This window comes from Pomacea canaliculata, linkage group LG5, assembly GCF_003073045.1.
Source record: "Pomacea canaliculata isolate SZHN2017 linkage group LG5, ASM307304v1, whole genome shotgun sequence".
NCBI lineage: Eukaryota > Metazoa > Mollusca > Gastropoda > Architaenioglossa > Ampullariidae > Pomacea > Pomacea canaliculata.
In genome coordinates this window covers 13,140,741-13,155,613 of record NC_037594.1, presented here as the reverse complement: position 1 = coordinate 13,155,613, position 14,873 = coordinate 13,140,741, and the positions used below count along the sequence as shown (strand labels likewise).

At 36.0% G+C, this 14,873-nt stretch overlaps 1 protein-coding gene across 3 annotated transcripts in view; it reads right to left on the bottom strand.

The window, feature by feature from the left end:
- LOC112563736 (sterol regulatory element-binding protein cleavage-activating protein-like) overlaps positions 1 to 14,463 on the bottom strand; it is a 28,780-nt gene extending 14,317 nt beyond the window's left edge. For 2 of the 3 annotated variants that reach the window (XM_025238015.1, XM_025238017.1), the window contains exons 1-11: positions 14,388 to 14,463; positions 12,175 to 12,410; positions 11,046 to 11,187; positions 10,575 to 10,735; positions 9,609 to 9,746; positions 9,185 to 9,264; positions 5,962 to 6,076; positions 5,495 to 5,676; positions 3,927 to 4,053; positions 2,328 to 2,440; positions 1,642 to 1,736 (exon numbers count right to left, since the gene is read on the bottom strand). In XM_025238015.1, the coding sequence (XP_025093800.1) occupies positions 1,642 to 1,736; positions 2,328 to 2,440; positions 3,927 to 4,053; positions 5,495 to 5,676; positions 5,962 to 6,076; positions 9,185 to 9,264; positions 9,609 to 9,746; positions 10,575 to 10,735; positions 11,046 to 11,187; positions 12,175 to 12,287 (1,266 nt within the window). In that variant the 5' untranslated portion in view covers positions 12,288 to 12,410; positions 14,388 to 14,463. Of the gene's footprint in view, positions 1 to 1,641; positions 1,737 to 2,327; positions 2,441 to 3,926; positions 4,054 to 5,494; positions 5,677 to 5,961; positions 6,077 to 9,184; positions 9,265 to 9,608; positions 9,747 to 10,574; positions 10,736 to 11,045; positions 11,188 to 12,174; positions 12,411 to 14,277; positions 14,296 to 14,387 lie in introns of those variants that run through there. The other variant, XM_025238016.1, reaches the window with a different exon arrangement.
- Positions 14,464 to 14,873: the final 410 nt, after the last annotated feature.

Here is a 14,873-nt window from a genome sequence, read left to right as displayed (position 1 = left end):
AATTACCAAGCAATGTGATGCTGGGCAGCCACCAGTAGACTAACCGAATCCAGAGATGCTGTTATCTTGGTGTCTACTCTATAAAAACTTCAGTGAGAAGTGGATTCATTGTGATCTGAGAACCCTTTGAAGTAACCTGTTTTTGGTAGTAAAGAAGGGTGTTAGTATAGAAACCGACCCACTGGCCTAAAACTGAAAAATCTGAAGGAAACAGTAAAAACTACATGGGCCTTAAAGATGTGCAAGTGTCATGAGATGTGAACGATGCTTGCTTTATCCTACATCCAACAACAAATATGTCTAAAAGTCAATAACAATGTGGACCTGTATCTTTTAATGCTGAATGGGGCCAGATATTATCAGTAAAGAGCCGTCAGAAAATCTCCACCAACACAGATGGAGAAACTTTGTTAACTTCAAGATTTAATTTGTTACACAAGAAGACTTGCCATTTTGTAGATGGCTATGGCAGCCTGTAAGAGGTTGATACTCTTTACACTGCCTCAAACACACCTCTGTCTGAGATGGCTTTCCAGGTAAGTGCTACAAGCTGCAGAAGCTTGGGAAACACCAAAAGGCAACAGGAAATGCCCAAAAACAGTGAAAGGTCTAAAGTCTCCAACTTCAGCAAGTTAGCAGGGTGATCAACAGCTGACCGTCTGTGTTGCAGAACACAGACTTACCACAACAGACCATTCTGCAATATGTGAGGGAAGGTGTCCACCGTCCAAACCTCAGATTAGGCCCAAATGAAATGAAGAGAATAGCTTTGCACTCTACCAAAATGCAAAAAGATCTAAAACCAGGCAGAAAAACTTGAGGCAGATCATCTAAAGATGTTGGGAGTGTAAGAGACCCCTTTGTGGGTACTCTCACTGATCCTTGGCTGAAAGAAATAAGTTACATTCACCTGACCTGGAATATATTACACCTGAGCCTTATCTAAAACAAGAGCCAACAGTGGAGGACCTACCACTTCCACATGCACACCTCTGGCAGTCATGCCCATTGGTCTTTAGAAATGAGCATCTGTTGTGTTGTCAGTAAAAGCCACAACTCCTGATTCTGAAAACTGTTTATCCCATGAATCAGAACTTTTCAGACCGCCCACAATTCTAGTACATGATGTGTGTTGAAACTTGCATGTCTAGCCCGTCTGCTGGTTTGTATAGGACCAGCAATTTAAGGTGCTCCACAACCCTCCTCTAAATGAGTAAAGGTTAAAGGGCGAATTTGTAAGGGAACACCTTGGCTTGTGCAAAGCAGGTGTCTAGTACATAAGTATGCAACTTGTTTGAGATGATAAATAGTGGTCCAAAGCATTCACCACTCATCTCAACTTTGCCAAAAGGGTAAAGCTGTAAAAGAAGTATATGTATATTTCAATTATATGGAACAACTAAATGCTGGTGCATGAATGTTGAACATGACTGACTGCAAAAGAAGAAGCAGAAGAAAAACTGCTGATATTATGGCCTTTTATAGGCCAAGGGGAGTAATTCAAATAACAAGTGAGGTTAACTCTCAGTGAGGGAGGGAGCTGTATAGACGACAGAAGTAAAACTGCTATGGATATATCTGAAAACGTTAAAAACTTAATATGCATCTAAGCAGTTCTTACATAACTTCATGGATACCCACCTGTATGGCTGGAACAAAAGTGAAGAATCCAATGAAGATAATAAACAACTCTGTACACAAGTTTTTTGTAATGTACCAACCTTCCTTGCTCAGCCCTGAAACAATGCACACAAATAGTTACTTTTTACATTAACATACCAACCTTCTTTACTGAGCCCAAAACCAGAATCAGTCCTTTCTCCTTCCCCCCACAGCTTTATATCACTATTAACTTTATATAACTAACTGAATCATCTTACTGTAAACTGTACACAAAAATATATAAACAGCATCAATATTAAACAGGCTGCAAAGAATATGTCAGCAAGTTATGTTTTATATAAATATGCTCTCTTATTCATTATGCAGCACATAATTGAACAAAGACTCAGAAGGGTATATGGTTATGTGCTCGACATCAAGGCTGAAGGTGACAGGTTTTAGACTCAGTTGGGTCCCTGCCTACACAACAGTATCTGATACCTGGCACTTCAGGAAAGTTACAGGTGGCAGAAAGTAAAGGTTGTGCTGTTAGACTGGTAAACAACTATGGGCATTAAACTTGTGGATCTTTACCTCCTTATATGTTGCAGCCACTAACAAAAATTAACACATTTTTTTATTCTCATCAAATATGCCCAGTAATTAGCGCATGATGCTTTGCATCCCTAAACAAAGTTCCAAATAACAAACAACCAACCACTGACCTTGAGCAACTCTGATTTTGACATCTAGGTGGACTGGAGTAGAAACCACAGATTTTGTGATGACCAGAACGTTCTCCAAACCAATAAGCATCACAAGGTATGGGAAGATTTCACTGGAAAGGTATAATAAAATGAAAGATTCTCTAACACAGACTAAACTCATGCTCATGACAACATGAACTACCATTTGCAGGTATAGTCTTCTGTACTTTCAAATCAATGTTAGAATGAGAACCTTCTCTTCTCCCTTTCACTCAGGGATCAGTCCATCACACAATTCTTTGTAACCCCTTTCATGTGATCTGCATGAGAGACTGAATGCATTGTGTATGTTAGCAGGTTAATGGTAAAGGATTGTACTAGAAGGTGTAAGCACTGTGCTTACCAGTGAGACCAGGAGAACTGCAGGCTAACTAATCTTGCAGAGATCCAATCAAGTGAGGACATTCCCACCATAGGCTCTAAATAAATTAGGTACCCATACAGAAGAGGTAAAAACATTTTGGTGCTAGGGTTATGTAAAACTTTCCCTGCTCATATTGTGTAAAATCTTTTGGTACAAGTATTGTTGATAAACAGACTTTGACTTTTTTTTCACTGAGAATGTGACAGATATGAAAAATATTTGTTATTTTTGCATGTGTCGACATATCAACCTGGGAAGTATGTGATTATGTTATGACCTTCATGGCATTTGCTGTGCTTTACTGATGGAGTGAGTAAGTCTCAACATCCAAGGACAACAGCTGCGTGTTGACTCAACTGCTTGTTACTCCAACTAGTGTTTGGATTTCAGGATGCTGTTTCTGAATTACATCACCTTTGGTAAATTTGTGCAACTTCACTTCTTCATTCAGTGTAGGATGTTTTCTATGTTCCACATGATATATGTTCACCTGCTCTTCATATGTGGCTATGCAGATTACTTGATGACTAGGTGTATTATGCATCTTCCTTTGACTCAGGGATCATTTTTCTGTCATGTTTTTAGCATTTTGAGCCAAGCACTGCTTAGGCAAAGGTGGCATCTGTTCATAGTGATAATTTTGATGGCGATTGTCTCCTTTCATGAAAGCCCTTGGCCTGGCACAGCAAATACATGTAACCTGCGCAGCCTAAGGCAATCATTGTGCTCTTTGTTGAAAGAATGCACAACTGTCTTAAATAAATGTGTTGTAAGACATCCATTCATGACATTTAGGTTCTAGGTAATAGGATCTTAACATTTCATGGCATATGGAAACTGTCAGACTGAAAAACTGTAATACAGGCTTTAGAAGTGAAAATGAGATTGTGCAGCAATCAAAGATTAAAACAGGAGATGGTTATTCCATAGGGACCAACTAAGGACTAATAAGACTGTATGTTACAAGAGAAAAAAAATTTAAATGTATAATCAGCTATCAGGAACAAATGCTGGGACAGTACTGTTTGTTATGGGCACAGACACAGTGGAGACAAAGATATCATGCTTCACAAAACTGACAATAAAATCTTTAGCTAAGGTCTGAAGTTTCTCCATGTAACTACGTAGCATTAAAACTGAAGGTCAGCCAGAATCATCAAATTTATAAGTTAAGTCTGAGAGTGCCTTCTTACCTGCCATTGAGGGTAGGGTTCAGACCAAAGAAAAAACACAAGCTCAAGGACATGAAGAGGGATGAGACAACTGTTACCACAGCACTGACAGCCAGACCAAACTGAGACTTCACCATCTCGATCTTGCCTGACACGAAAATAGCCAAATATATTTGATGTGGTACCTCAGAACTATCACTGGTGTCATATAAATAGTTTTTCAGCATGTGTTCATGTCTCTCACAGGTCCCTCTCTTTAACAGGCTGTTCATAATTATGTGCTCTCATACATTTGTCAAGCAATTGATGATTTGTACTCTGCACAAATTATCGTAAAGAATTACTTAATAATGATGATGATGTAAGCCTTTATAGCATGGTATCCCACTCAAAGCCAGGCTCTCTAATCATTACAAACACAAAAACAGATGAAATTCGTGTGGCTCTTTTTGTGAAGTTAAAGACCAACCTGAACGGTTTGCATTTCTTTTTCAGATATCAGTAGATATAGGTGGTATAAAACTAACCCGTAAATTTCAGCCTCCAAAACCCATCTGTTAATTAATTATCCGCTACAATTTGCAACTGCGATCAATGAGCGCAGTAAGTGTACTACGTCACGTGAGTGTATCATTCACAAGGTTGCCAGCTGTCAACACCAATCAGAGAGAGAGAGAATGAGCCCCAGTCCGGATTATTCGGAGGCTGACAGTCTGTATATCTCGTGGTTCTGAAAAACTGCTACTTCAGCATGGCAAATGCAGACTTTCAATGTCTGAATAATCTGAACTGTTGCTTTGATTGGTGTTGACTTTAGGCAATGTTGTGAATTGTGTACCAATGTGACGTAGTACACTGTTAGCGGCGCTTGTTGAGCGCAGGTGCGAATCGTGCATTTGGTAGCAGATAACTAATGGATTGGTTTTGAAGGCTGAAATTTACAGGTTAGGTTTATATAGCCTATATCTACCAATATCTGCAAAAATTGCAAACCATTCAGGTTGGTCTTTAATTAGAATGCCAGGTCATTCTTCTGTGGGAGGATGTTCATAGACCAAGATGTTGACAAGACAGATCTACAGATCTTTTAGTGTAATCTGCTTATTAAAAAAGACCTAAAAGTGATGATTTCATTAAAGACATTTATGTAAATAATTCCACGGTAATCGGTTCCCTGTTGGATGGTAAAGAATAGTAACAAAAGGAAAAAAATTATAAACAATAAGAGAATGGCAAATTTTGCTTCAGGCAGTTCAAATTCTTTGTATTAAAATTTAAAAAAAAATCACTTTTCAATACTTAATATTTAACAAAAAATGACAAACAATATAACACTTTACAGTTTTAAGTAATAACAATTCTATGGGCAGAATTTTTTTTATTCTATATACTAGACCATAATTATGTTTCTTTCACTGCGTTTTATGTGCTAGCTACTATGCTTCTGCACACATAAAAACTGTAAAATAAATTCAGAGACATTTCATCATGACAATCATGAAACGAGAAAAAGAAAAACTAAAAACGCAAAATTAGGATGAAGGGATCGCAGAGGGAGAAGATAAAGGAAAATTCCAAATATTACTTACGAACTGAAAAGTAGATGTACAACAGCAGCACAAAATAAGTGACGAGAAGTGGTGTATACTCCACAATGTAATTGAAGTCTTTGTAATGCACGTGTACCAAGCTGTCTACCTCTGTATTGTTCACATTGAGAGAAGTTTCTGGGAATGCCCTTTCAAGTCTTTCCCTCAGGGCACTTATAAACCTAGACCAATACCACACTCATTGCAATGGGGAGAACAAAATGCAACATTCATTCTTTCTGATGAACTTTCAAAAATCAATTTAAACTTTCAAGTTCCATTAACAAATCAAGACAATCTTAGCATACCTCAGCCTCTTCTACTGATAAGGCAAGAATAATCGATGTGCTAAGAGCAAGAACATGTAAAAATCTTATCTTTTACAAGAACGGGGCCAGACGGACACACACAGATTAATGGTTCATATTCTCTCACACATCTGTCTAATGACTTGGGGATTTACTTACCCTTTATCATACTTTTTTAAGATTATTGTGATGGCATAGGAGATGACACGCTGCCTGTTTCTAATGAAATACCTGCTGATGCCAGTGTCTTTCCAGGGCAAGCCAAAGAGCAAATCTGTGGCATTAGGATTTGTTAATAATAAGCTGTAATATAAAAGTATTCTCATGAAGAAAATGAGCATATTAAGGCCAGACACCGGTCGAAAAATTGTCAAAAATTTTTCATTTTGGCCATTTTCAGATTACTTCATACTGTCAAAGTTCATATTTTGTTCTATTCACTCGCCAAGTGGTTTTTCATAGAACAATCTAGAAATATGTCTATTTTGTCAATGAAAAACATCTACTTCTATCCTATTTACTTTTCCCGAGCGCAGAATTAGCGAGAAATAGAGAATGTTTGAGACATAGCAACACACCTCGCCACGTGGGCAACTGTGTCACATCGTATATCGGTCGAAAGGTCAGGACATGAATTTTCAACAAAGGCTGAGTCAAAACCCTTAGAAGGCCCAAGCTATGATACAGCTCTTTTCTAGACGACACAAAGGGTCGGAAACTTCCTTATATGGACGCATGCGTAACATACTTTGCATATAGCCAATCAGAATTCACTAATGCCGACCTAGACGGGGTCATAGGGCACACGAACACGCTTCGGCTGTGCTCGGGTATCCCACAAGGCAACTGTCATGGCCTCCGGATGTATAAACAAATGGCGACAGCAAGTCAAAGCTTGTTCTGGGATATTTTCTTTTCTAAGACATTAACGTTAATATTAAATGTTTATTGTGACTGTCAGACGCTCATTTCTTCTCACAATACCACGTGCAAAAAAAATAAAAACCACGTGGACGTTCTTAGACTGTCGTAGCAGCTAAAAAAAGTAACTTAGTGAACCGAATTCGGCTGTCGAAAACACCATCAGTCATGTGGTAAGCGAGCTGAAAATAAAGCGAAGTTTTCATTTCTGCTGCAAATCTCGGTAGTAATCAGGACTAGATGCGAACATTTACACATTTGAGTCAACTGCAATGCTAGTTATTTATGTACTTTGTCAGGAATGTAGGGAAACAGAGCTTACATCATTTGCACAGAAAACAAAGGTTGGGTGGGGGTTGGATGGTCTTACTCCAACCAAATGTAACAAACAGAATGTGAAGACAATTATGTATAGCATTCCTAACAAACAATGAAAACTGCTATCTAGTCAAGTTGAAGCCATTCAGTGTCTAGAGAGCACATCATTGTCAGCCCCTAAAAGGCCAGACAGCTATAGTGCTTTTCCCAGAAATCTTTGACAGAAAATAAGATACCCCTAGCCACAAAAATCAACCATCTTTAATCCATGTGACTACAGAGGTAATTCATAAAATAATCCTAGGATACAGAGGAACAGAACATGAGCGCAGCTGCTTAAATTCTGGTGCACCAGTGATGTATCTCTAGATTTCATGAATAGGTTATTCTTATTCCTATTTGCCCCCAGTATAGCATAGGGCTGCAAGAATTGGTTATACTCCCCTATAAGCTTTTGAAATAATTTCTTTAATTGATGTTCATCCCATCACCCTGCAACTGAAGGCTAAGAAAGATGAGAGTGTTTCCTACTAATGCTGCTACTTCAGTAGATGCTCGCAAAAATTGGAAGCAACATGCGACATCATCACTAAATGTTAGATAGCAAAAGACCAAAGATGGCAAAAACCATGAAGCTAGTGGACACTGAACTTCTATATAACTAACTAAACCTATAACTGTGTTGCTCAATGTTTGCAAACACCATTGTTTTTATTACTGTGTACTTCTCTGAAGCCTAGTCAGCAGTTGGGTACACAACACAACCATGTTGACTTTTCTAAAAGTGAATAAAATAATTAATTTTATTAGTAATGTTAAAGTTATATGTAGTAACACATTGAAAGATGGTTATATTTTCATTCAGCAGGTAAATTACATGAAAGGCTTAGATAAAAACAAAGTTACTAAGCTTGATATTTCTGCTCGCGCTTTTTCCGTTCATTGTTTTTGTTACAGTTTGTTTACTTAAAATCCTATAACTTATATTGACATGTGATACAGGCCTAAATTTGAATGAAGTTTTCTTTTATACATATGTAAATATTTCAGTGAGAGCTTTTAAAAATATTTAGTGGTTTAGTAGTTACTAAGCTTTCACTTTGTTTTCCTTCGCCTTTTCAGTTTCTTGTTTTAGTAAGCTTGTTTAGTTCAAAAGCTTATAACTTTATATTGGCATGTGATACAGCCTAAAATTGGGTTGAAGTTTTCTTTATTCATATTTAAACATTTCTATGAGAGCTTTTAAAAAAATATTGAGTAGTTTAGAAGTTACTAAGCTTTCAGTTTTTCTTTCCGCGATTTCTCAGTTCCTTGTTTTGGTTAGAGACTGTTTACTTCAAAAGCTAACTCCTTCTTTTTTGACAAGAGATATAGATCTGCAATTTGGTTGAGCTTTTCTTCATACAAATTTAAACATTTCTATGATAGATTTTTAAAAATTACTTAGTAGTTTGGTAGTTATACCGTTTTACATCAACATTTCTTAAAATTTAACACTTTTTTACAAAAAAAAATTATTAAAAAAAAACTAAGAAGGAATTCGCAAATTCTTTATCATAGAAATGTAGATCTGTCTTTTAGGTAACTATTTCAAAAGAATTTTGAGTCTACTCACAAAATTGAAGAAGTTTTTAGCTTTTAAAATTGTTTGTTTTGGCGCCATTTTGGATTGTTTCCATGGCAACCGATAGCGCGACGAGTGCAGTAAAACCATTTTTTGAAACTTCATTCAAGGGCTAAATAGCTGATACAAAAAAATCCACGCTATCCCGTGAAACAAAAAAAAATTTTTTTTTTTTTCGACCGGTGTCTGGCCTTAAGGAAAATGTTTAAAAACATTAAAGAAAACAGATTTGTCATTGTTAATCTGAGCCAGTTCCTTTATACCTGATTAAAAAAAATTTGGTAATATTAGGTTACCACAAGACATGCACACCCTCAAAAACTTAGAAATGTACTTTTTCATTTTCATGCTTATCAATTATTTCAGCATTTAAAGAGATAAACTATATTTCGAACACTAACAAAAGAAATAACAAAACATTTAAAAGGGTTTTTAAAAGTCTGTTTCAATGACATGTGTAACCCTGTATAAATTATAAAAGCTAAAATGGAAAAAAAGCAATAATGAAGAAGTTTTCACCTTTAATAGTTGGTGGTGTCTCAATTGTTTGACCATATTTTTGATAAACTGTTTTTATAATTTCTGGGTCTTTGCTGAATCTGTAAGCAAATAGAAAAACGCGAACAATGGTTGGATACAAAACTTCTTGTTTTCTACCTCTCAACATTATGCTGCTTTAACATGAAAGGCGTTCTTATGCAAACTTGATTCTCTACTCCTCACTCCAACACTCCAGAGTCAAGATCAAAGGATTTACAGTGATGATGCAAGCCCTTAGAACAAGTGCAACCTTCTTTGGATTCAAAACAAAGTCTTCATGTGCCATGCTTTCATGTATCTCTCCTGCATGAGACATAAAATGAAGGATGACTCCCTAAGTCTTTATCATAGCAGAATATTTAGAAACAAATGCAACAACTTGATATCCTTACAAAGCACCCACCTCCTATGATCACTGTGCCACAAGTTAGCAGGAGACACCATGAAGCAGGAATATTGAGGTAACAGGTTTTTAATATGCCCTGAGGAGATGGGCTCCGAGATGTGGAGACATATGTCTTGAATTGCCTGCATGCCATCCCTGAGGGTGACAATGTAAAATAAATACAATCTTGCAAATGTTATCTGATGTTACTTGATATGCTACAAATATGCACCTACATGCACAATGAAGTCTCATAAAGATACTGAGGAAACAATGGAATGTTGGATAGTAAAAAAACAGAAGACCAATGATAGCTGTTGATGCTTTTGTTTCTGCTCAAAATTTCATGTTTCAAATAAGGCATTTACTTACTATCATGTCTAAAACAAAGCTGAGCTGGTTTTTAGATGCCACCATGTTTCCATACTTTTTTTTTTTTGCAAAAGAAAATAAACTGATCCTAATTTGTGATGCAGAGCACCTTTTGACACGGCATCCCCCTAGAATGCCAGTCTTCTCCCCTTCACTCAGTTCTCTCTCCCTGTAAATAGTTTTGAAATTGCATGGGACTTTTGCATGATGAGCTTAACTGATGACTGGATTTTGAAGACTGAAGTGAGCTTTCATGCTGGATGCATCTGATAACAACATTTGACAACAAAACATGATGGCCATCATGTACCACCATAGCGGTGTTTTAGACCTTAGTGAAAGTAAAGAATAGTTTGCGTCCTGAAAGTTTGAGTGGAAATGATTCCTAACATCAGCATCTATCATTCAGAACATTAGTATCTATCATTTAAACCCAGCTTGCTTTTTTGCTTGCCATTTCTTGAATAATGCAACCAAATAAAACAGTGTTTGCACAGCCATTACTTATAGACATTTTCTTTGGTAATATTGTTATGAAACACTGCATGTTGAAGAATAAATACAAATTTCCCCTGCAAAACATGAAATGAAGCAAAAGACTACAAACTATACCGGGTTTGATGCTGAAAGCTTTCAACTTCATGCAAAACTTGAAAGACTCTGCTAAGTGGAGCCCGAAACGCATCAGTGGGTATCATCTGCTGAGGATGCCATGGTGACACAGCAGACTTAATCACAAATTGTTGGACAAAGCCTACTGGAGGGCCCACATACTGCAAAAATTCCAAGAGAATGATGTATGTACATATAGGTGTAAGTGTGTATATATAAATGTACACACACACATGATGCTCCTTTATAAATACTTCTTTATGATGCCAGAAAGTTGTGCCAGTATTTACCTCTTGCATGCCTAGAAAGGTAATATTATCTATAATAAGCTCAGCAATGTATTATGGATATTTCACATACTGACATTTCACAACTCCTTTTTAAAATTGTACATCACCAAGTAAAATATTCAAGAAATGCTCAGAATAACTAAAAAGAAAAAAACCCACATAAAAAGTATTTAAAACTGACCCATCTTGGTCGCTTGAGATCCTCATCAGATTCATTTTCTTTAGCTGCTGTATAAACTCTGGAGGGAACTGAATAACTGGATAGCTGTGACTTAAACTCTTGGGGTGCATTCCCTGGTAGTGGGAGATTAATGAGAGGATAGCTGTAAAAACAAAATACAGTCTTCAAAGAAAGAAAGCAAAACCTCTTAGATACATAACTCGCTCACTTTACAGAATTTTAAACTCTGAACTTTTTACCTTACAGATGGAATGAATGACTTTTTTCCAAAGAAGGGAGGTGAGGGTATGAGTTATGGAATAAATAAGGAAAGCATGACCATGATGGTAGCGGGTATCATGTGTGCTCCTTGTCTACTTGCCCTGGGTTGAACATCTCTTTACCACCATAAGGTGGAGGTTCAGCCTTTAAATGTTTGTTTTTTCTTACAAGGTTTTAATATCAAATTTGGTATATACCTTCAAATTTCCTACTCTTGACACTCATGATATTTGATCAAACTGGGTGGAACAAAATGTTTTCTTACATGCAAGGACTAGCCAGATGACACAGCTTTGCTTAGGTTGATTTCTACTGCTAATGCTTTCAGCTGTGATTTCATTGTTAACTTTTGATCTATCATTTTATCAAGTTCAAGTCAAATTTGAGTCAAGTTTATCCAAACATGGCATCAGCATAGCAAAATAGTGAAATGTTTGTATTCTTGATATCTTTTTCCTGACATTTTGAGTGAAGGGGAAAGTAAAGGTTGTGGTGGTGTCAATCACTTACTCCCTCCCCTCCCTTCTTGTCTGTTGCTTTTTTCATCACTCAAAGAATATGCTCTCAAATTTTAAGATATCTAAATCCATTCTGTGGAGCAGACATAAATAAAAATTCTTCTACATGATGATGGCATACTGAAAGACTTAAACACTGAGTTTTCCAAATTTCTGCAACCTATCCTCGCTGTTATGGGCCCTAAATGAACAAGGTGTAAAACTCAAAAGCTTTTATTTGATCCGAGGACTTAAAAAATTATGGCTGCACACATTTTACATTAAACAAAAATTTGCTGTCTGCCTTTATTTGATCATATTTTAACAATAAAAAAAAAAAGAGTGGGGAAAAAGCAATTGTTACAGCTCACCATGTAATAAGGATGATAGTGCACACTGTGATGAGAATGGAGTAGGGGTGACTGGCACAAAACAGCCCATGAGTATAGTAGACCTGGGCAATGCGGTGCCTTAGTAACTTCATCTTCACTCTGGTGCTGGGCAGATGTCAGTGGGCAATGGGTCATTGGTTATTTGACCATATTCAAAACTGAAAACCTGATGCCATGAGAACCTAGGCATTGTCCTCACACTGTGGCTTTCTCATCTGTAAACATATCCAGTCTAGTCATTCAAAATCTTCTATTTCATTCATAAAGATTACGGGGTAAAATTACATTTAATAGTGACAAATTTGGGGTCATAGGCCATTAGGATGATACTAAAGTCAAGTAGCTAATGGAAACCAGTTCACAGTTATAGGTCATTGCTTGCTATCTACACAAGACAAGAGCATGAGTTCAAGCTAGGGTCACCTTTGTTTACTAAATGATAAACATGAGAAACTCCCATGTGGATGTAACAGTTATTGTCTGTCCTATATGCCAAAGAAACATTCTACTAAACTTAACTTTAAGCACAGTTCCAATTCTAATGCTTGTAATGAAAGTTCTGTGTCATATGGGATTACTCCTTACTTTATGTTATTTGATCAATTGTTTTTTAAAACTAAAATTCATATGAATGACTGATGTGCAGCAGACAGACACTTAGACAAAAATAGACCATGGAGTGTTTTGTTTCTCCATCACATAGCATTAGTTATTATTCAAAATAAAACACTTTAATTTCTGGTGTGCACTAAATATTTCCAGCAGGCCTTCACTATCCCCGCTGGAAGGACAACAAGCTAAGTGCTTGACAATGCAATTTAATCATTCAATTTCAACTTTTTATTTAAGATCTTCTTCTAACTAAAATTAAGTAATCCATCATGTAATAACAAAATTGGGTAAATTTAATGTAACATATAATTAGCATCTGCAAAGAGATGCGTTTGCTCAAAACTTATAGTACATTTCTCAAAGGACAATAAAAATCACATAAACTAAGATCAAACCTATAGACCACAGAAAATATTGTAATTAAATCTCATACTCATTGCCTGACTGGCATGCCTACTGAAAACTCTATATATAAATATTCAAATTTAGATACAGTAGAAAATATAGAAACTACTGTATTGCATTTAGAGCTTCCTTTCAATGGACAGGCATGTTTTAAAACAATTATTATCACCCATTATTTGACCAAAACCTTTTGTTGCTTTAAACTTCATGATCATATGTGAAATTCTTTTTTCTATTCAAACAAATTACTGTTCCTCAAAATAATTTTCTATGTGTAGTACATTTGGAAAACGAGCCTCCTGATTACAAATGTTTTCTATGCAGAAATATAACTACTCGCAAATATGAGAGATCAAGCCTGATGTCTGACAGCCATAAAAAATTAACATGCAGTATTAAGTTTACAAAAATGTCTTTCATATGCTTTTATTGTGAAAACTTTTGCTTTGCATATTTTAGAAGCAGGATTTGGCAGAAAAATTTCCTTACTTTGTGGGGAAGAAGGAATGTTAAAATGTCTACATACTACATAGACTTCCAATTGGAATATTTACTGCATTTTTTCTATTATTTTACTCAACAACAAAAAAATTGATAAATAAATCACACTAAGCCAAAGGAAGGAAATATATGAATGCTTCCCATCCTCCTGCTATGAAATGAAAAAGAATACATTATATATATATGTTTTTAAATTCGTCATGTCAGTTATTTGCATTTCGATAACTACTTCAATTTGAAGTTCAAAACAACACATTCTTCTCTGAAACAAAAGTACAGTCATCGTAGTGTAACACACCTTACTAATCTGATCATATACTGTCTTGAAAAGAAGGTGGACTTTTCCATCCCTAACATTTAACAAAACCATTGACATATTCTACGCTGTCTTTTTACTTTAATAAATATAAAAACAAATTACAAATATACTTATTGTTGAATAACATGTACCCAAAATCTACAGATATTTTCAATACTTCTATGCTTCTGCTAGCCGTATCAATACGATAGTAGTCGCCGAGTTACGGAACTCGTTAATTTCTGCTGATTTTTAAGTACATTTACCCCTCATCCACTCCACGGCTAATAAGAATCCCAACTGTGCTTACTTCAATGCAAACAAAAATCTGTAACTCCAATAACCAATGAAAGTAAAAAATACACTCGTTACTCACGCTTCAAGTAAGTGGCATGACCGGAAATGTTTACACTTGTTTTGTAAATGTCTCGGAGAAACCAAAATTCTACAAGAGTATTGGATGAAATTAAGCCCCATTATTATTTTTTTTTTTAGAAGAGTTGTTGTTGTTTTTGTCGTTGTTGTTGTAGTAGTAACCCCTGTTTATCTTCGGGTTTCAATGAGCTATTCAGTTTATAGTTTTACGTCCGTAAAGAAAATGAATGCATTTACTGCTAATGCGTAAAGCACCCAATAGTTCGTAAACCATTGATTACATGTACATGTAGAGATGGTAAACTGCAAAAAACAAGCAAACAAACAAAACATTATCGACAGAATCATTATCGTTGATCATACGTAGCAGTAGTATGTTGAAGCTTTATTTTCCAGCTTTGTCCACATAATAATATATATATTACACCTCATGAGAATGCTCATCACTATATATATATATGTAGAATAAAGAACTTTAATTATGAAT